At 36.9% G+C, this 21,556-nt stretch overlaps 1 protein-coding gene and 1 non-coding gene across 2 annotated transcripts in view; one reads left to right on the top strand and one right to left on the bottom strand.

The window, feature by feature from the left end:
* Positions 1 to 21,556, bottom strand: part of WDR70 (WD repeat domain 70) — a 294,218-nt gene that overhangs the window by 260,304 nt on the left and 12,358 nt on the right. Inside the window, exon 5 of the mRNA XM_032851351.1 lies at positions 18,099 to 18,294. Coding sequence (XP_032707242.1) covers positions 18,099 to 18,294 — 196 coding nt within the window. The remainder of the gene's footprint in view (positions 1 to 18,098; positions 18,295 to 21,556) is intronic.
* Positions 7,182 to 7,356, top strand: LOC116864469. Its single transcript, XR_004382023.1, has one exon. It is a non-coding gene; the product is annotated as a small nucleolar RNA SNORA67 (small nucleolar RNA).

Raw genomic sequence — 21,556 nt, 5'->3', positions numbered from 1 at the left:
ACTCCCCCAGCTTGTGTTATTGCTCTTGCTCTCTCTCTCTCTCTCTCTCTGTTAAATAAAATCTTTAAAAAGTTACAACAACAAAAAAGAATACTTATAGTTGGAAAGGCAGAAGAAAAACTAAAATCTATCAATAAAACAACTCAAAGCAAAATTTTTTTTTTCCAACAAAGGAAGAAACTATAAACTTCTATTACACTAACCCCTTCCATTCTTTTTTTTTTTTTTTAACATATAATGTGTTATTTTGCTTCAGGATACAGGTCTGTAAATCATCAGTCTTACACAATTCACAGCACTCACCATAGCACATACCCCCCGACCAATGTCCATCACCCAGCCACCCCATCCCTCCCACCCCTTTCACTCCAGCAAACCTGTTTCCTGAGATTAAAAGTCTCTTATGGTTTGTCTCCCTCTCTGGTTTTGCTTTGTTTCATTTTTTCATTCCTTCTCCTATGATCTTCTGTCTTGTTTCTCAAACTCCTCATATCAGTGAGCTCGTATGATAATTATCTTTCTCTGATTGACTTATTCGCCTTAGCATAATACCCTCTAATTCCATCCATGTCTTTGCAAATGGCAAGATTTCATGTTTCTTTGATGGCTGCATAATATTCCATTGTATATATATACCACATCTTCTCTATCTGTTCATCTGGTTAATGGACATATAGGCTCTTTTCCAGTTTGGCTATTGTGGACACTCAAAGCAAAATTTTTAAATAACAAACTAAGTGTGGTGCCTGGTTGGTTCAGTGGACAGAGCGTGTGACTCTTTATCTTGGGGTTATAAGTTCAAGCCTCAGGTTGGGAACAAAGATTACTTAAAGATAATATATTTTTAAAATAAAATAGTAAAATAACAAACTGAAATAATAAATGGGGGAAAGTTACACTGAATAAAGTTTTTTTTAAAAAAGCTTTAAGGTAAAAGGAAACAGAGCCACGAGATGAGGCATGTGTAGGAAGATGTTAGGATCTAGAAAGAAAAGTGAAATGAAAACAAAAGATAAAAAATTCCACATAAAAAAATTCCACACAGATGAATAATAACAAGTGAAGGACTTTGGAAGACCCAATTACAACAGTATTTTTTTACGGTCAATTACAACAGTATAAACAGAACTATGAAGAATGAATAATTCAATCCCCTGAACCTAGGATCAAAAAAACATAAAGTGTGGGGGAAAAAACACAGCAGTGTTTTGAGCAGAGAGAGAATGGGGTGGAGGTGGGAGGGGTCATTTTTCCAATGAAATTTTTGACAATATAAAATGGCATAAAGACTCTATAGGACTGACTGTGGCAAGGATTTTTTTTTTTAAGATTTTATTTATTTATTTGACAGAGAGAGATCACAAGTAGACAGAGAGGCAGGAGAGAGAGAGGGGGAAGCAGGCTCCCCGCCGAGCAAAGAGCCTGACGCGGAACTCGATCCCAGGACCCTGAGATCACGACCCGAGGGGAAGGCAGCGGCTCAACCCACTGAGCCACCCAGGCACCCCTGTGGCAAGGATTATTAAAAGGACTGTTTTTGCAAAAAATATTCAAGGTCTTCATCAATTTTCTCAAAGGCTTTTTTTTTTTAAGATTTTATTTTATTTATTTGACAGAGATCACAAGTAGGCAGAGAAAGAGGAGGAAGCAGGCTCCCCACTGAGCAGAGAGCCCGATGCAGGGCTCGATCCCAGGACTCCAGGATCATGAGATGAGCTGAAGGCAGAGGCTTAACCCACTGAGCCACCCAAGCGCCCTTCAAAGGCTCTTAATATCAGGCTCCTATGATACTCAAATCATTTACCGCCCTTGTCAATTTTCCTTTTTTCACTTAAGAACTGGTGTAACTCAACTAAATCCTCATTTGAAAATGGTTTTGGGTAGAGCAAAGGGCATCCTTAACATCATTTCCATAGACCTAATAACAATTTACATCTGCAAGATTTGCAATTTACTATATAGTATATACATCATAATGACAGAAATTTACCAGAGTAAATATACTTACATTTAAAAGAACATGTAATTACGCAGACTACAATCAGTCATATAAAAAGTACCCTCCTGCCTTCCTCATTGCACTTAAATTATGCTTTGTATTATCTGTATAAACTAGTCCATCTTTGGGGGCACATGGGTGGCTCAGTTGGCTACACATCCCAACTCTTGATTTGGGCTTGTGTCATGATCTCAGGGTGGTGAGATGGAGGCCCGAGTCGGGCTTTGCAGGGAGTCTGCTTGAGATTCCCTCTCTCCCTCCCCACAACCTTGCACATACATGCTGCACACACTCTCTAATAAATCTTTAAAAAAAAATAGTCCATCTTCATCACTACATACTAACTACTACAAATAAAGAAAACAGTTCATGCTAAAAGTGTCATTCACATTATAATCACACAAAATATTTGTTGGGGGGGGGGAGCCACTGCTCAAAGGCAGAAAGGACACACACTAGTGATTGTTCCTGGCAGCCACCTGAGAGGATACAAAAGCCTACCTGGCAATGGGAGCTTAAAAGGGAACTGCAGCCTTTTAACAAAGGAATTGTGGCAGGACTAGCCTGAAAATGGGAGGGTAGGTATTGATTCCTGAGCTTCTAAAGGATAATTATGACTATATCAGAAGCTAGCTTTGCTTCAATGAAATGTTTAGGGGCTAGAGAGTACCTCTGACCACAGCCAAAGATGGCCATTCATTGAACAAATATTCCTTGAGCACCTACTATGTGCCAGGAACCAGTCAAGCCACTGGGGATAGAGCAATAAAAGAGACACTATAACTGCCCTCATAGAACTTGTATTACTTTGAGGAGAAAGACAAAAAGCCAATAAACAAAAGATGTCAAGTAATGGTAACTACCATAAAGCAATGTCAGAAAAAAACAGTGCAGTAGAGCAAGTGGAGGTACTTATAGAAGGTGGTCAAAGAGGTGACACTTCCACGAAGACCCAGATGAAAAGAGGGAGTCATGTAAAGCTCTGACACCTATTTCCTGTATAGGAAAGAGTAAACAGAAAAGCTCTGTGAAGGAAGAAGCATGGTTGCTAAGAACAAAAGCAGGAAGGTCACTGTGGGTAGAGAGGAGTGAGCAAGACAGGGAGTGGAAGGCGAGGAAGTCAGAAAGAGGTGAAGAGGCCAAGTCATGCAGGCCTTAGAGGTCACAGCAGGGAACTTGGGATTTCGTAACATTGTGACAGGAAGAAATTGGAGGGTTTACTGACAGGAAAGTGACAAGGGAAGCAGGGAAGTGACAAGATCTGTGTTTTTAAAAGTTTTGATTATTCTCGTGATCAGAGAAATATAAACTTTTTTATTTGAACTTATGAACAAATCTTAAATTATGAAGAAGCTATCCTTAATGTTTATATATTTATATATAAACATATATATATAAACATATATAATTTATATATGCCATAAAGCTTTATCATAGTTACTGACTTAAAAAACTTAAAGATACAAAAAAAAATCCTGTAAATATAATACCATCAAATCACAAAAGAATATTCATAATTTTTCTGCATTATTCTTTTTTAAAAAATAATTATTCCAGCATTAATCTCAACCTAAACCTCACTTGTTCCAATTTATAGAAGACATTGTTTATAAGATTCCTCTTTTTTTCCCTTCCACAGTAGACAGGAGACAGTTGAATAAAATGGATTTTTGCCAAAAGCCAAAATATCTCTATTGCCCCCTAGTGTCCTTCTAAAGAATGAAGGCCTTCAAAGATTTGCAGCTTGGAAATGGTCAGGAACACACTGACTGGATTTTGGAATAGAGCTTCTAGCATCCTCTGCTGACGGAATCTTGCAGATGTAATTAAATTGTTCTGTTTTAAAAAACATTAATTTCCTCTGAAGTTAAGATCATTAAGGTCCCTCACATTGTTTTAAGACTTTTCTTCCCAGCCAGCTGCAATTAAATTAAAATTGATCATTAATCAAATATGGTAATGACGATGAAAACAATGATAAATCCCAGCAATTCTGAGTGCTTAGAATGTGTCAATCCCCATCCTAAGTGTTTACTTAAATCATCTCATTCTCATAGCAACTTCTGAGAAATAAAAGAGAACTTTTACCCACTGTTAATTCTTCAACCTTTCCCTATGCATGAAGGAAAGAGACTGACTGATACAGGTGGCTGGCAATGACCAAGGCCAAGGGGATGAGAAGCCTCAGACCAGAAGTCAGAGAAGCACAGTGGTGGCCCAAACGTGGACTCTTCACTACAGAACGTGCCAGCCTGGGAGTCAGAGAAAGTTCATGGAAAACAGGTGCTCACAACTAAAAAGGCACCGCTACATCTAGCCTTTAGCTACAGTCATAAAAATGCAACTTTTGATTTTTTGCAGTAACAGGCAAGAGGACAGCAAGGCTAATAAAAATCCTCAATAATCCCAAAGTCTCCACTTAACTGTAAGTTACAACCTTTTTTTACATTTAAAAAAACCAGAATCAGGCATAATAGATACGATTTAGAAGTTATTTTTTACCCCTCTTTTCTCTGACTCTACCAATCTGAAATTTTGTTCATTAAGCTCAGAGAAAAATAATAAATCTTCAAATACTAAATACTTCTAATTAGTTAACAATTGGTATAGTTTGACAAAGTTAGGTAGTGGTTTGAATGCTGTTTTCATTTGCATTCTAGTTGAAAGAACAATTCCATTACCACTCTAGGTAAGTAAAATGGAATAAAGGAGGAATAAAAAAGCAAGTTTGTCATCAAAAGAATTATGATATACAACATTAACATCTCCATTCCAGTGACCTCAACAGTAGTAACACTAGACCAACTACTAACCAGCAACTGAAGTAAACTACATATAAAAAACAACAAAATTAATCATAACCAGGTGATATAGATTTTACTCTGTCTCCTAATTTATGTTCTCTCATAACTCTCCTTCCAATTATACAGCTGTCAAACTCATTCTTAAAAAGTTTTGTGACTAGAAGGGGGCACAAAGAACTATTTGGGTGACAGAAATGTCCCATATTTTGTTTTGGATGGTGCCTGAACACAAAATATACAATTATTAACACTCACCAAACTGAACCCTGAAGATCCGTACACATTATGATACATAAATTACACCTCAATGAAAACAATCACAATTCCTTTTAGTCACAATTTCTGTCTTAAGAAGAGAAAACTATAACTTTTTTTGCCTCATTTGACAGGTAGGTTCTAGTTACAGTCTATACAATTAAATTAACTAATATCATAGAGCAGCTCCTATAATTATTAAACTATTATGTAACTAAATTGTAAACTTAGATAAAAAATAATAAAAAATAGATTGTAAACTTAGGAAAAGGCAATATAATGGTTCTACCAGAAATAGGTATCTTCACACATTTTTATATTCATATTTCCTCTGATCATTCCTCAATCCCTACTTCCATTTTCCACTTAGTAAAAACTAAGGATTGCTAAGTCAAAAAGACAGAACACTCTCAAATGTCATAAAATGAACTGCTCAATTATAAAAGCCAAATACACTCAATCCACTTGACAAATATTTACTCTGTATGTACTATATAAAAACACTACACCAGAGGTTTTTTAAGAGTTTTTAGAAATTACTGAACCATTTATATACAAGTCCCTATACTTGAGATCATTACAAATGATTGCAAAGTGGAGGCAGAGGAGTTAAGACAAGCACACAAGTAATGAATTAACAAAGAAAACAGTTTGTGTTTGCTATGGAAGGCAGAAGCCAAGCCTGGGGAGTAAAATATGCAGTTGGCATCTGGAGGGGCTGCATGGAGGAAATCACATTTGAAATGGTCCCTAAAGGCTGGACAGAATTTTAACAACCAGGAACTAGAGGAATGGAAAGGAAGCATTAAAGTTTCGGCCTGTACCAACACAAAATTCTGTTAGGGAGAACTAATGGGCAAACAGGAATTGGTGAGGTCTGATAAATTTAAAAATCAGAACTTCCATATATTAGCCTATACTCATGAAAAATTAGATATGTCCTTAAAATATATATCCTGAATTACCGATACGACTAATGCTAAATGGGAACTGATATGTGCCAGTTGCGGAAAATAATAAAAGAGACTGGGTAAGAGGTAAAACTCCTCTTAAAAAATGATAATCATAGGGGCGCCTAACTGGCTCAGTGGGTTAAGCCTCTGCCTTTGGCTTAGGACATGATCTCAGGGTCCTGGGATCAAGCCCCTCATCGGGCTCTCTGCTCAGCAGGATCCTGCTTCCCCCTCTCTCTGCCTACTACTCTGCCTACTTGTGGATCTCTCTCTCTCTGTCAAATAAATAAATAAAATCTTTTTTTTTTTTAAATGATAATAAACTCAAGTGAGGAGGGGTACCTGGGTAGCTCAGTCGGTTAAGCATCTACCTTCAACTCAGGTCGTGATGCCAGGACAAATTCCACAGCAGGCTCCCTGCTCAGCGGAGTCCACTTCTCCCTCCCCCTATGCTCCTCCCCACCACTCATGCTTGTGCTCTCTCGCTCTCTCTCGGATAAATAAATAAAATATTAAACACACACACACAATTGAGGAAAAATTGCTAATTTTGTTTACAGGTATAACTTGCTTCACTAAAGCGGTATAGTTCCCCAATTTGAAGGATTTCTTTCTTTCTTTCTTTTAAGATTTTATTTATTTGAGAGACAAGACTGTTTGTGTGAGGGAGAGAGGGTGAAGCAGACTCTCCACCCCCCACCCCCCGCAGCAGGGTGCCCATTGCAGGGCTCTATCCCTGGACTCTGGGATCATGACCTGAGCTGAAGTCAGAAGCATAACCGACTGAGCCATACAGGCCCCTACACTGAAGCATTTAAAATAAACTTTCTCAAGAATGGTACTTGCTAGGGGCACAGGGTAGGGAAAAAGTGAAGTTTCAGTTTATTGGTTGTAGAGTTTCAGTTTTGCCAAATGAAAAAGTTCTAATGAACTGTTGCACAACAATGTGGACATAGTTCCCACTAATATACTATACACCTAAAAGTAGTTAAGATGGTAAATGTTATGTTACATGTGTTTTACAACAGTAAAAAAAAAAAAGAGAGAGAGAGAGAGATTTGAAAATAAGTAACTCATGCCTAAGATCCTAAGATTAAAAAAAAAATTTTATTTAAAATAATGAATTAAAAAATAAAATATGCTTTCTCCATTAAGGAAGTCTTCTATAAAATCCAACATGATTCCCTCTCCAAAGGGCCAGCTCACTCCCCACTTCAGGAAGTAACAAGTTGGAATAAAAGCTGGTATGCCCAAAAAAAAAAAAAAAAAAAAAAAAAAATTATGGTATGCCTTAGGTTGTTGGAGAAGGGATGTTTGCTTTGTGTTCCTTTGGTTGCCTACACAGATAATTCAATCTCTTCTGGATAAACCATGTCTTTTTCTCATGCACACACTGAAGGTGTCCTCTCTCTTGACCTACACCAGGGCATTGATGTGCGGCAGCTTTCTTTAGTCACCAACTATGACCTTCCCACCAACAAGGAAAACTATATCCACAGAATCAGTTGTGATGGCCAATGTGACCATAAGGGTGTGACTACTAACATGGTGACAGAAGACAAGAAGACTCTTGGAGACATCAAGACCTTCTACAACACCTCCAGTGAGGAGACGCCCCTCAGTGCTGCTGACTTCATCTGAGTGGCTGTCCTCCTACCTAGTCCTACTCAGAGTTCAGACCATGGAGGGGTGGAAGAAGAGCAGGAGGGGGAAGGAAGTGGAGCCAAGGGATGGATATCTTGTCTTTTTTTTTTCCTTCTTTGAATAAATGTCACTTTTTGAGACAAAAATTATTTATATATTTTTTTAATATTTTTAAAAATAAAAAAAGGAATCCTTCTGTAAAGTTTTTTCAAAAAATCCATTTCCATACTTCCGTTTCCCTTATGAGTATTTAAATGATTCTCTATATAAAAGAACCTGACAAATAAATAGTTGAACTTGACAATATCTTTGGACTAGCCTTGGGGCTAGTATTAGGGATTCCTTCTTTAACAAAATGAGTCAAAAAGAATGCAACTCATTTCTTAAGAAAAAACAGTCCAGGGGTGCCTGGGTGGCTCAGTTGATTAAGCATCTGCCTTTGGCTCAGGTCATGATCCCAGGCTCCTGGGATCAAGCCCCACATTAGACTCTCTGTAATGGAAGAGAAGTTTGGTTCTCCCTTTCCTGCTCCCCCTGCTTGTGCTTTCTTCCCCCTGCTTGTGCTTTCTCTCTCTCTCTCTCTCTCTCTCTCTCTCTCTGTTAAATAAATAAATAATTTTTTTTAAATTGCTCTAAAAAAAAGAAAAACAGTATAATAACTAAACTGCAGGATATAACAGATACAAAAAAAAAAAAATTAAGTGAAATTCATGCATGCTAATATAGTAACCAAATCCCAAAAGTTTCAAGACTGCATCAGTACCCATAAATTTTACATCATTTGTTCCTTTAGAGAAAGGTAGCTATATAATACATTTACAATGAACAAAATAAAATCAAGTAGAGTCTATATCATACAATAGTAAAGGATTATTCACAATGGCTACAGTTTTTTCTAAAAAGTAACTAATTTGCCATTACTAGAACCAAAAGCATCAAACACTGAATATAAATTTACGCTCACTCCAGAGTTGCTAATTGGCTCCCACCTCTCCATATCATTCATCCTTTCTAACAGAAGCACTAAATTTCCGCTACAATCCTAGCTTCCTAAAGAAAATATGATATTTCTCATGTAAAAGATTAAATTCAAAATCAGTAGCCTTCTTTGTCCCTTCTGCACGCCTACTGACAAAAATGCAAAAACTATGGCTACGGTTTGAGCATACATCTTAAAGCCCACATTATTGAGGATGGCAGAACAAAAGGACGGAAGCAAGCTCTCCCATGCGTGTGCCATGTGTGGCACACTGGACCTACAAGCTAGTTCTGGTCCATTTAACTGTTGATTGAACTTATGTGAGATAGAAAGAAAAGACTTCCATCTTGTTTAAGCCATTGTTGTTTTTTTTTTCCATTTTGTCAGCATCAGCCAAATTACATAATACAGTAGTCCTCCCTTAACCATAGTTTCATTTTCCAGTTTCATTACCCACCATCAACCATGGTCAGAAGGTCAACTGCAGCCCAACACACTGTAGCACCAATGCTAGGTCATTCACCTCACTTTGTCACACAGGCATTTTATCATCTCACATCATCAAAATGTACGTATTTCGATAGAGATCATATTCACCTGACTCTTATTACAGTATGTTATAATTGTTCTATTTTATCATTAGTTGTTCATCTATTACTGTGCCTAATTTATAAACGAAACTTTATCATAGGCATATATGGATAGGAAAAAACATAGTATACACAGAGTTTAGTACCATCTGTCTTCAGGAACCCACTGGGGGTTTTAGAATGCATCCCCCACAGATAAGGGGGGACTACTGTAAGGTACTAATACACAGGCCAGCCCCTTAAAACAGGCTCACAGCCCAGCTCCATGGCTTCCAAGTACGGCAGGTAGCAGAGTAATGTTAAAAGCATAGAGGGCCTGGGTTTAAATAGCAACTCTACCACTTAATGGCCAGGTAAGTGACTAAATAAGCAAATTGGGCAAATAATTTAACTTCTGTGGGGGGAAAAATGAGAAATGTTTACTGATTTTTAATGGTTCTTATTTACTCAAATTCTTTTTTGTATTGAAAAGCTTTATACTGTTATTTATATATTCAGATACATCTTTCACTGAACTTAGTCCTAATTTGTTATTGTTGTTCCTGCTGTGAGACAGGTATCTTTTTTCATTAACCCTTTAAACTACATACGAAAAAATAAAAATAAATACTATTTAATTTATTATTAAATATTAAATATAATAAATATAATAAATAAAAATAAAATAATGAATATAATAAATATAATATTAAATATAATTATATTTAATATGAAAATATTAAATATATTTATTATTTAATTACACTAAATACCAAGAAGTCTTACTTTTTCCTTTCTAATATTCAATTCTGATTATTTCAATTTGAATTGTTTAACTGGCAAAAATGTGTAGAAGAATAATGCAACAGTTACCATCCTTTATTCCAGATTTTAAAGGGAATAACTCTAATGCTCCTTAATTATTTATAACACTGACTGCTGGTAGAAAGCATGAATGTATAATTTAATAAGGTATAAAAGTTTTCTTTTAGTTTCACTTTTAGATGTTTTCATTAGAAATTACATTAAAATTTTTTGATTCACTTTTTGCTATATATTTAAATAGATGACCATAATGACAAATAACAGGCACCATTCTAAGGGATCCAAATACATTCATTCACTCACTGAATCATCTACACAATTCCAGTTGAGTATTTTATTAGCCCCATTTTACAGAGGAGGAGAAAAAGACACAAGAGAAGTAACCAGCTTGAAATTGAAAGCTCCATGTGGCTCCAAAATCCATTCTCTTAAATGCTACTCTACATCATTTCCCTGTATCTATATGTTACTTCTTTTTGTTTCCTGGATCACTATTATAATACTCCAGTTAACACTGGAAGCTGGGAGACAATCTAAGTGGCTACTGCCATTGTAGTGATCCTAGATTCACTAAGGTGGTAGTAATAGAGATGGCCAGAAAAGGAGCAATCTGGCTGGAGAGAGATCTAATGAGACTTGCAATGAATTGGATGTGGGGCAGGAGAGAAAGAAAGTAACCAATCATGGTGACTAGGTTTTGTGGCCTACCTGTTAGCAAATATTTAGAACTCTGCTTCCTATGATTTATGTTAATTTTTTTATGTCCCTTGCTTTTCTATTTTCCTTCATGCTTCCTAATTTATGCTTTCTTATAGCACTTCACTTCATTAAATCCTTTTTGGAACAAGATAAGACAGGAATTTATTCACAGAAGATGTATTTTATATCCACATTCAATATTATTCTGTTTGGAGTTTTTTCTCTATCTGTTCTAATTTTTTTTCTTTCTTTTCTCTTTTTTAGTTTTTCATTTTAATTCAATTTAGTTAACACATAGTATAGTATCAGTTTCAGGGGTAGAAGTTAGTGATTCATCAGTTGTATTAACATCAAGTGCCCTCCTTAATGCCCATCACCCTATCCATTCTAATTTTTAAATTAAGATCTTAATTGGCTTACAATGAAGAAATGTTAACTGAATGCAACCCCATTATTTGTTTCTAGTCACAGGCACATCTTATGGTCAATATGGAAACTAGAAAAGAACAGAAAAATATGAGGCAGGAAAAAAAAATCCTCATTCTCACAATCCAGAAACAAGCAATGTAAATCCTTTTTTCCATGCATCTGTATCATTTAAATTTTTGAACTCATACTGTTTAGACAGTTGTACATCACTCCCTAGTGCTACTGAAAGCTCTTATTAAACACATTCAATGACTGTGTAATATTTTATGACTACACAATAGTTCACTTGTCTTTCCTCTTCCTACTAGACACGTACTCACATTATTCCTGATACCACCAGGGGTATGGACATACTCTCATCAGTTCCCTCAAATGAAAACAGATTGGAGATACAGTGCCCCAACCCACCACTCCCATGGAACACATTCTGAAAATCATTATTACACATAGCACTGTGATAAACATTTTTGGGCATAAAGCTTTCTCTAAATTTCCTCAGGTTAGACTCCCAGAAGTAATATCACTGAGATTAGAGGATTGTTAGGCTCTCAATACTTGGTAATATAGTTTCAATAAGAAAAACAACTGTCAGGGGCCCCCGGGTGACTCAGATGGTTAAGTGACTGCGTTCAGCTCGGGTCATGATCCTGGAGTCCTGGGATTGAGTCCCAAATCAGGCTCCCTGCTCAGCGGGGAGTCTGCTCCTCCCTCTGACACTCTCCCTTCTCATGCTCTCTCTCCTCTCTCTTTCTCTCTCTCTCTCAAATAAATAAATAAAATCTTTAATAAAAATAAAAATAAATAAAATAAAAACAACTGTCAGAGCTATGGCTCAACTCATAGACAATTTACTCATTAGTAGTCCTTTGCAGACCATGATGGTTATGATTTAAGAGGTGTAATTCGAGATAAGGATAAAAAGATCTAAAAATGGGTGTGATATAGCAGCAGGTCAAGTCGGGTTGAGTCCCGTATTGGGCTCCCTGCTTCCCAGGGAGTCTGCTTCTCCCTCTGCACCTCCCCCTGCTTGTGCTGTCTCTCGCTCTCTCTTTCTCAAATAAATAAATGAAATCTTTTAAAAAAAAAAAAAACAAAAAACAGTCTAAAAACTGAAGAATTCCATTCAAGGCCAATATAATTTATCCAAATCTAAGAAGGCCACTGCAAAGCCACATTCACAACACTTCCAAGTTTCCAAACTGTTTGCGTTGCACACCATCTCTGTCCTAGGCCTGGAAATGCTGGTTACAATATATATCCAAAAGAGAAACGGAAGGAGAATTGGAACAGGCATAAGGAATCTCCCACTCCTATTTTATCTACCTGCCAAGGTTTTAGTTAATCCATTAACAGTGCTAATAAATTCTGAATTATCAATTAGTGCACACTTTAAAATTAAGGCTGTTATTGGAACATTCATCAACAGCCTTGCTTTGCACTATTATTTTTATATTATTATTTTATCACTATTATTTTTATTTTTTATTATTTTTATTATTTTGCACTATTATTTTATCAGCATATTCTTTTACTAGGTTTACCAAAAAAGGCACACCCATCAAAAGACTTAAACAATTTTCTTTAAGAAGATTCCATATATACAACCTTATAAAACAAACAAACAAACAAAAACAGAAAATAGGGGCACCTGGTTGACTCAGTCAGTTAAGTGACTGACTCTTAATTTCAGCTCAGGTCATGATCTCAGGGTTCTGGGATCGGGCCCCATATTGGGCTCCCTGCTTGGCAGGGAACCTTCTCCCTCTTTCTCTGCCTCCCGCCCCCGGCTCTTGCTTGCTTGCTCTCTCTCACACACACTCTCTCCCTTTGTCCCAAATAAGTAAGTAAAATCTTAAAATAAAAAAGAAAAAGAAAGAAAGAAAAGAAAAGAAACAAACAAAAAAACCCACACACCCAGGAAACTGTTAGAGTCTCCTGAAATGCTTGAATTACAGCCAGGAAAGACTAAAGTTTACAAACAAGCTTCGGAGCCCAAACCCAAGCACAGCTTGGTAAGTAAGCAAAGTGCACAGCTGCACTTTGGGTTTACTCACACATCAGCTCTATATCAAAGGTCTGGTTTTATCAACTTCCCATTCTAGGCAAGTTGATTTCTGGATCATCTGAAATCTAACCTTATAAATTGTGCCTTTGTTCCTGCCATTTACTCTTCATAGACAGGACATGGCCTACCCCCACCATGCTCAACAAAATGTAACCCTCTACAAGGCTCATTCAAACTCCATGCCCTCCAGAAAGCTGCTCTTCTGTGTACTGATCTCTAGAATTGATCTCATCAGCCTCATCTTTCCACTTACCCCTAATAGGAAGACTCAGCCATGCACTAATCACATGACATGTCACCACCATGACATGCACCTGCATACATCAGAGCCTTCACTATAGCAATTTTCTGCCCGCTCACAACACCCTTCTTTTTTTCCATTCTCTCTTTCCCGGCCTCTTGTCAGCCTTGGCAGACCTGTATTAATCAGCTCAGGCTACCACAATAAAATACCACAAACTAGACAGCTAATCATCAGAAATTTATTTTCTCACAGTTCTGAAAGCCAGAAGTCTAAGATCAAGGTAATTTGGTTTCTGCTGAGAGCTTTCCTCCTGGCTTGTAGATGTCCACCTTCTTGCTTTGTTATATGCAGACCTGGCTCTTCGGTGTCTCTCTTCCTACAAGCAAACTAAATCTTTAAGATCAGGGTCCACCCCTACGATGTAATTTAACCTTTATTACTTCCGAAGAGTCTCATGTCCAAATGAAGCCACACTGGGGTTAGGGCTTCAACACATGAATTTTGAGGGCACACAAAAATTCACTCAAATACTCTCACATTTCATGATCAACCTAAATTTATCCATATGTGCTTGAAAAGAAAATATCAAATAAGGGTTCTATATATGTTCAGTAGAGAAAACATTTGCACTCATATTGTTCACTACGATACTCTTACTGTTTGTCCTAAGGATTTCTGAATCTCCATTATGATTGTAGATTTGTCGATTCCTCATTATTTGTCAATTATTCTTGTTTAATAAATATTTCTGTCAATTTTTGCTTTAAATATATTGTGTTAGATTCAGAGATTAAGAAATGCCAAATTTTCCTGGAAGATAACTTGTTCCCTTTAGCATTAAGTAATGACACTCACTTGGCTAATTAGGTTAATAATGACTTAAAGATTATTTTGTCTTAAGTCAATTTTGTAAGATTAATCAGTTATCTTTTGGTTAGTATTTTCCTGCTATTTTTTATTCCTCTTCCTTTCAAACTTTCTGATCATTACATTTTAGGTGTATCACTCATAAACAGAATGTATCTGAATATTTAAATCTACTCTGAGAATTTTAAGTGGCAAGTTAAGTCCACTTACATCTACTGTGAATACTGATACGTCTGTATTCGTGCCTACCGCCTTATTTTTCTATCTCTGTTTACCAAGATTTTCCTCTACGTCTTTTTTCTCCTTTCCTGTCTTTTACTAGAATGATTGAGTCTTCTTCAGCGGCAGATTAAGAGTATTGCAGTGGAAGTGGTGGACACAGTAAGGGGGTGCATTTTCTGTAAAGAACCTTAAAACAGCACCTGGGTGGCTCAGTTGGTTAAGTGTCTGCCTTTGGCTCAGGTTATGATCTGAGTCCCTGGATGGAGCCCTGATCAGGCTCCCTTCTTAGCAGAAGGGAGGGAGAAAAGGTTCTCCCTCTGCCCTTCACCCTACTTGTGCGCTTTCTCTCTCTCTCTCAAATAAATAAAAGTCTTAAAAAAAAAAAAAATGGGGCACCTGGATGGCTCAGTGGGTTAAAGGCTCTGTCTTCCACTCAGGTCATGATCCCAGCGTCCTGGGATCAAGCCCTGCATTGGGCTCTCTGCTCAGTGGGGAGCCTGCTTCTCCCCCTTCTCTGCCTGTCCTTCCACCTACTTGTGATCTCTCTCTGTCAAATAAATAAAATCTTAAAAAAAAATCTTTAAAAAAAAAGAACCTTAAAACAGTAATAAAATCATCCAAAGATGAGTCTGTTTTTCATTATCACCATTTGCTGGCAATTCTAAAAATGTCAGATTAGAAATTTGGTTTTTATTGATTTTTACTATGATTAGTGCTGAATTTTGATAATATATATGTTAGCTTTAAAGTGGCATATTTTTATTCTTTCAATAAACATTGTATTCTACCTGAAGTTAATTTACAGAACTCCCCGTTAGAGAGTCTGCACCGCACCACATACATGTACAGACATACTCTGATATGTATGTTTACAGATAATGTTTTGAGTGGTTCAGAATCATTCAAACTTACTTCAAGGGTAGTTTCGTATCTCTAATCCTTGTTGTACTACATGTTTCTGCATTTAAACAGCAGATCCAAAATAAACTGATATATTAAAGAAACAATACTTGAGTACCTCTCATTCTGTTATTCTTTGAGAAAAAAACAAAAGATGGGAGACTAGGTTGGCAGAAGAATTCAAAAGGGCAACATTTGAACACCTGAATTATTTTCACCAACAACATTCTAAAGCAGGTCAGTTGATGACAATATTTACCATAATCTGCCATTTTTTTTATTTTTACGTAAGAAAAAATATATATATAATATATTTTAGTGAAGAGGTTATTTTTTTTAAAGATTTTACTTATTTATTAGACAGAGAGAGAGAGAGAGATCACAAGAAGGCAGAGAAGACAGAGAGAGAAGGGGAAGCAGGCTCCCTGAAGAGCAGAGAGCCTGATGCAGGGCTCGATCCTAGGACCCTGAGATCATGACCTAAGCCAAAGGCAGAGGCCCAACATATTAAGCCATCCAGGTGCCCCGAAAAGAGGTATTTTTTAAAAGCCACTAGAATGGATATCAAAATTTTAAAAAAATAGAGGAATGGCATGTCTGGGTGATGGACAGTGGGGAGGGTATGTATTGTGCTGAGTACTGTGTATTGTGTAAGACTGATGAATCACTGACCTGTACCTCTGAAAAAAATAATATATGTTAATAATAATTAAAAATAAATAAAATTTAAAAATTAAAAAAGAAATGGTCAACATTGCAGTTTCAGGAATCTATTATGAAACAAGATTTTTTTTTTTAAGATTTTATTTATTTACTTGAGAGGGAGAGTGATCAAGAGAGAGCACAAGCCAGGGGGAGAGGCAAAAGGGGAAGCAGACTCCCCACTGAGCAGGGAGCCCATGCAGGGCTCGACCCCAGAACGCTGGGATCAGGACTTGAGCTGAAGGCAGACAATTAACTACCTGAGCCAGTCAGGTGCCCCATGAAACAAGATTTTTTTGTTTGTTTGTTTGTTTGTTTTTTAATAACATCTTGAAAGAAGATATTTTAATGAAACTACCAAATTTATCCTTATGTGCCTCTTTTTTTAATTTCACATACACGTGCACACACACATACATATATGTGTGTATACATATATATATATATGTATACACACACACACACACACACACACATCTCAGGTTTCAACTGAAAAAAATTTTTCAAAATTAAAATTAAAAGCTTTCTTTGATTTGTCTCCTCCTCTGATTTCCCCCATCTCACTTCTCCATGAGAGACTGCAGACTCTGAGAAACAAACTGAGGGTTTTGGAGGGGAGGAGAGTGGGGGGGTTGGGTGAGCCTGGTGGTAGGTATTAAGGAGGGCACGTATTACATGGAGCACTGGGTGTGGTGCGTAAACAATGAATTTTGGAACACTGAAAAAAAAAATAAAATAACTTTTTAAATAAATAAATAAAATGAAAGCTTTCTTTGATCTGGGACCACCAGGAGGCTCAGTTTGTTCAGAGTCCCACTCTTGGTTTCTGCTCAGGTCATGGTATCAGGGTGGTGAGATCTAGCCTTCCGTTGGGCTCCACCCTCAGCATGGCATCAGCTTGAGATTCTTTCTCCCTCCCTCTGTTCCTCCCCTGTTCACATGCTCTCCTCTCTCTCTCTCTCTAAAATAAATTTAAAAATCTTTAAAAAGTTTTCTTTACCTATGAATTAACAGATTGATAAATTTGGTACACTGGTACTAAATAAGAATATGCAAAGAATGCCCATTTTGTAAAGTCACTGACAGATTTGCAAAAGCTGTTTCTTTTCTGATCATTATTTGTTTCATCTCAATTATTATGGAAAATAATTTATCAGAGAGGAGAGTGGTATTAAAAATGATCTACTCCTAGTGTGAAATACACAAAGTATACCAATGGTTTTCTTTTACTATTTTGAGGTTATAGAATTTATTTCTATTCTTTGGGCAATTACTCTTAAAATTATAACTTTCATACTTAAACTAATTTGAAGTTAATTAATAGCTCTAGCCTCCTTCCAAATAATAGAAGGACTTCCAACTGAATGAACTGATTCCACTCTCCTATATTTCACATTATTGATCACAGTAATTTTCGATCCACTTTGTTTTTAAATCGCCCTAAATCAAGGCGACTGGGTGTCTCATTTGGTTAAGCAGCTGCTTTAGGCACAGGTCATGATTTCATGGGTCCTGGGATGAAACCCCACATGGGGCTCCCTGCTCAGCCAGGAGTCTGCTTCTCCCTCTGCCCCTACCCCCATTCATGTGCACGAGCTTATTCTCTCTCTCAAATAGATAAAATCTTTTTTAAAAAATCACCATAAATTTAATAATTACTATTATTTATAGTAAGGCTTGTAGTAATGCTATGGTAATGCTCAATGCTTATGTAGATGTCTGTCAACTCCTTTTTTTAAGACATTGCTTCTTACTGCCCATTTATTATTTGAGTTATATTTCCTTGTTCCTGAAGTACAACCTTTAGAGTTCTTTCAACAAGGGCCATCAGGAGTAAGTTCAAAACTGTTCTTTATTTGCTCTCACTCGTGAATAACAGTTAGCAGGGAACTGATCCCTACACTACTCCAGTGAACTGTTCCATTACTACTGATACACTTACCTCCTCCTCCTCTGAATCACCATCATCATCATCATCTTCTTCTATTTCTTCATAAAGAGGTGGAGGTAAAGGACCAAGGATATCTTCCTCGATATGATTACTTGGCTCTTTCGTCATTTTAAGGGGCAAAGGAGGGCCAATTAACTCATCATCAGAAGAACCAGAACTCTCTTCACTCTCACTGCTGCTTGTATCCCTGAAAATACAAAAACAGAAACTCTTTGCCTCTGCTGCAACGAAGAACACACTCTAGAGATGGTACAGATTTCCCAGGAAACCTGCTTCTCCTTTTAACAGCTGGGTTTTTGTTTTAATTAATTAAATATGTGTAATTTGTTAAATTTGTAATTCAAGCATTAAATGTGTAACTCAGATATTATTTTAACTTAAGAAAGTAAAAGTTTCTTTTGTCTACTTATCTTAACCTAACAAAAAGTCACAGCAATTATATGTTAGAGGCTCATTAGGGCCTTCTCACTCATAAAAAGCCAGCAGAACAACTGGAATGTAGAAGAAAAACTACAAAATATTACATCCATTAGAAAGAAAACTACATGATAACCAATGCTTCTGCTCACTATATCTAAATCCAATCACTGTTTACCACAGGAGCACATACAGTCAGCCATGTAAGAAAGTTAGTATTATTCCCAAAACGTTTCAATATATTTTCTGAAATACAAATTATTTCTCAGTCTTAATTCAAGCTTGCTGAGTTGCTAAAAAATGTTCTATATAGCATCCTTGGATTCTAAAACTATCTTACTGTAGAGAATATTATACTGATTCTCAACTGTTTTTCTACCCAGCACATCTGTAAACTGTTACACACTTCCTCTAAAGTCTCTATCACACTCCTCTAGGCATTCTGAAAGTCACCACCATCCACCATCCCTCCTACACAACCCCAAAGGGTTGAGAATTACGTTCCTAATTACAACAAATATTTTATAAAATTCAAAGTATTATTGCCATCTAGTAAAATATTTCTCATATGTAAGCTCCATGAAAGCAAAAATTTCTCTCTGTTGTGTTCACTGCTGTCTCTAGCACCTAAATGATGACTGACATATAACAGGCACCCAAAATCCATGGATACTGATCTAAGTTCACTATTGAAGGGAATACATACATATGTGTTATCCATATACAAAAGTTACTACCTTTGTTTGGAGCAAGCAAACCTCCACAAAGAGAATTTCTCTTTGTTTTTGCAATGGTTTAGCTCACTGTGCTCCAGCCCCATAGGCTTTCTTTCAAACTAAACAGGTTAAGCTTGGTCCAGCATGAGTGTCTTTTTTTTTTTTTTTTAAGATTTTATTTATTCATTTGACAGAGAGAGAGAGATCACAAGCAGGCAGGGAGGCAGGCAGAGAGAGAGGAGGAAGCAGGCCCTCCGCGGAGCAGAGAGCCCGATGCGGGGCTCGATCCCAGGACCCTGGGATCATGACCCGAGCCGAAGGCAGAGGCTTTAACCCACTGAGCCACCCAGGCGCCCCGAGCATGAGTGTCTTTGAACTTGCAGTCCCCTCTGCTGGAACTGATTGTTAAATGGTCTCTTTGCTCTTCATTCAGGTGTCCTCAAAGAGGCCTTATGTGCCCACTTTCTGCTTTCTCAAACACAGCCCTATCGGTCACCATTGTCTTCATTACTTTACTTGGGTTATTTTTATCATACACCTCACTAAATTATCTTATGTAATTGGTTACTTAGTTGTTTATAATCTGTTATCCATCTCCTCAGATACCCCACAACAATATGAGCTCAGAGATCTCATCTGACTTGCTAATTACTATAGCCCCAATGCCTAAAGTAGTGCCTAACCCACAACAGATGTTCAACAAATAACAGTTGAATGACTGAACAGATTTTTATTAGAGTAGTCACACTCCAAAATTTTCTCCCTTGTCATTAAGTCACAAATTCCCAACTATACTAGTTTAGAAATCACACTTTCTTAATGCAAAATTATTCAGAGCACAGAGAGTTCTAAACTAAAATGTTAATCCTTAGCACCTATGCTTTAAATGACTTAACTAGTTCAGAGGCACTGAACTGAGAACTCAACGAATCCAAGTTGATTTCTTTTTTTTTCTTCTTTTATTTTATTCTTTTTCAGTGTTCCAAAATTCATTGTTTATACACCACACCCAGTGCTCCACGTAATACCCAGTGCCCTCCATAATACCCACCATCCAAACTGATTTCATGATGGATTAGACAGACCTAACACTGACATGAAACTGGATGGAATGTATCTGCTTCTATGCAGCTTCTAGTTCCATTTCTGTCTTTTTGCTTCTAATATACACAAGCCAAGAAAATAAACAATTTTTAACATAGTTTCAATTTCTGAAAAACAAAGTCCATGAAATTATGCCCCAAAATGTCCATGACAGAAAACAGAACACATTCCATGTTTAAAATATGCCTTAATTAAATGTGCTATCAAAATATGAACCAGAACCTGAAAAACAATATGCATCTGAAGAAAAAACAGAGGACTCAAAACCTAGTATTTCTCTCAGTTGACTTTTTATTTTTTTAAGATTTTGTTTATTTACTTGAGAGAGAGAGAGAAAGCACAAGCAGGGGGAGCATCCGTGGGAGAGGAACAAACAGACTCCCCACTAAGCAGGGAGCCTGACGTGGGGCTTGATCTCAGGACCCCGGGAATACAAAAGGCAGATGCTAAAATGACTGAGCTTCCCAGGTGCCCCTCAGCTGACTTTTTGAAAGAGAGTTTAGCTAAGCATAAATATGTAATTGTACAATTTAATATAGGAACTAAATTCAGGAACAAAATTCATTGTTTCTGGTATTAATTTCTTTTTTTTTTTATTTTATTCATTCAACAAAGAGAGAAAGCACAAGCAAGTGGAGCAGCAGGCAAAGGGAGAGGGAGAAGCAGGCTCCCCACTGAGCTGGGATCCTAAGTTGGTGCTTGATCCCAGGACCCTAGGATCATGACCTGAGCCAAAGGCAGACACCCAACCAACTGAGCCATGCAGGCACCACTGGAACTAATTTCTTTAGAGGAAATGCAAATGACTAAACAATTCCTACTTTACAGATTTGGAGTATATGAATACTTCTCTCCTATCCTGTAGCTATATTTCATAGAATAAATGACATATTTCTTTCCAGCATTTGATGTGTAAATTGTACTTCCATCCGTACACTATTTCTTTAAATCCAAGAAAAGTAGTAGTTTTAGATGACTTCCTCTAAAACAAATTTTAACAACACTATAGATATTTTAAAAAATTATTTATATGTTTTGTGGGGGTGCCTTCTGCCTCATTTGGTGGGGCACGCAACTCTCAACCTCAGGGCTGCGGGTTCAAGCCCCACACTGGTTGTAGAGATTACTTAAGAAAATAAAATCTCAAAAAAAAAATTATTTGTATGCTTTGTGAAACAGACTCTTAATATATCACAAAGGAAAAAAAACTAA

This window comes from Lontra canadensis, unplaced genomic scaffold (genome assembly GCF_010015895.1).
Source record: "Lontra canadensis isolate GAN:19392208 unplaced genomic scaffold, GSC_riverotter_1.0 scaffold5, whole genome shotgun sequence".
Classification (NCBI taxonomy): domain Eukaryota; kingdom Metazoa; phylum Chordata; class Mammalia; order Carnivora; family Mustelidae; genus Lontra; species Lontra canadensis.
The sequence above is the reverse complement of the archived record's forward strand: the minus strand, read 5'-3'. Positions and strand labels throughout refer to the sequence as shown.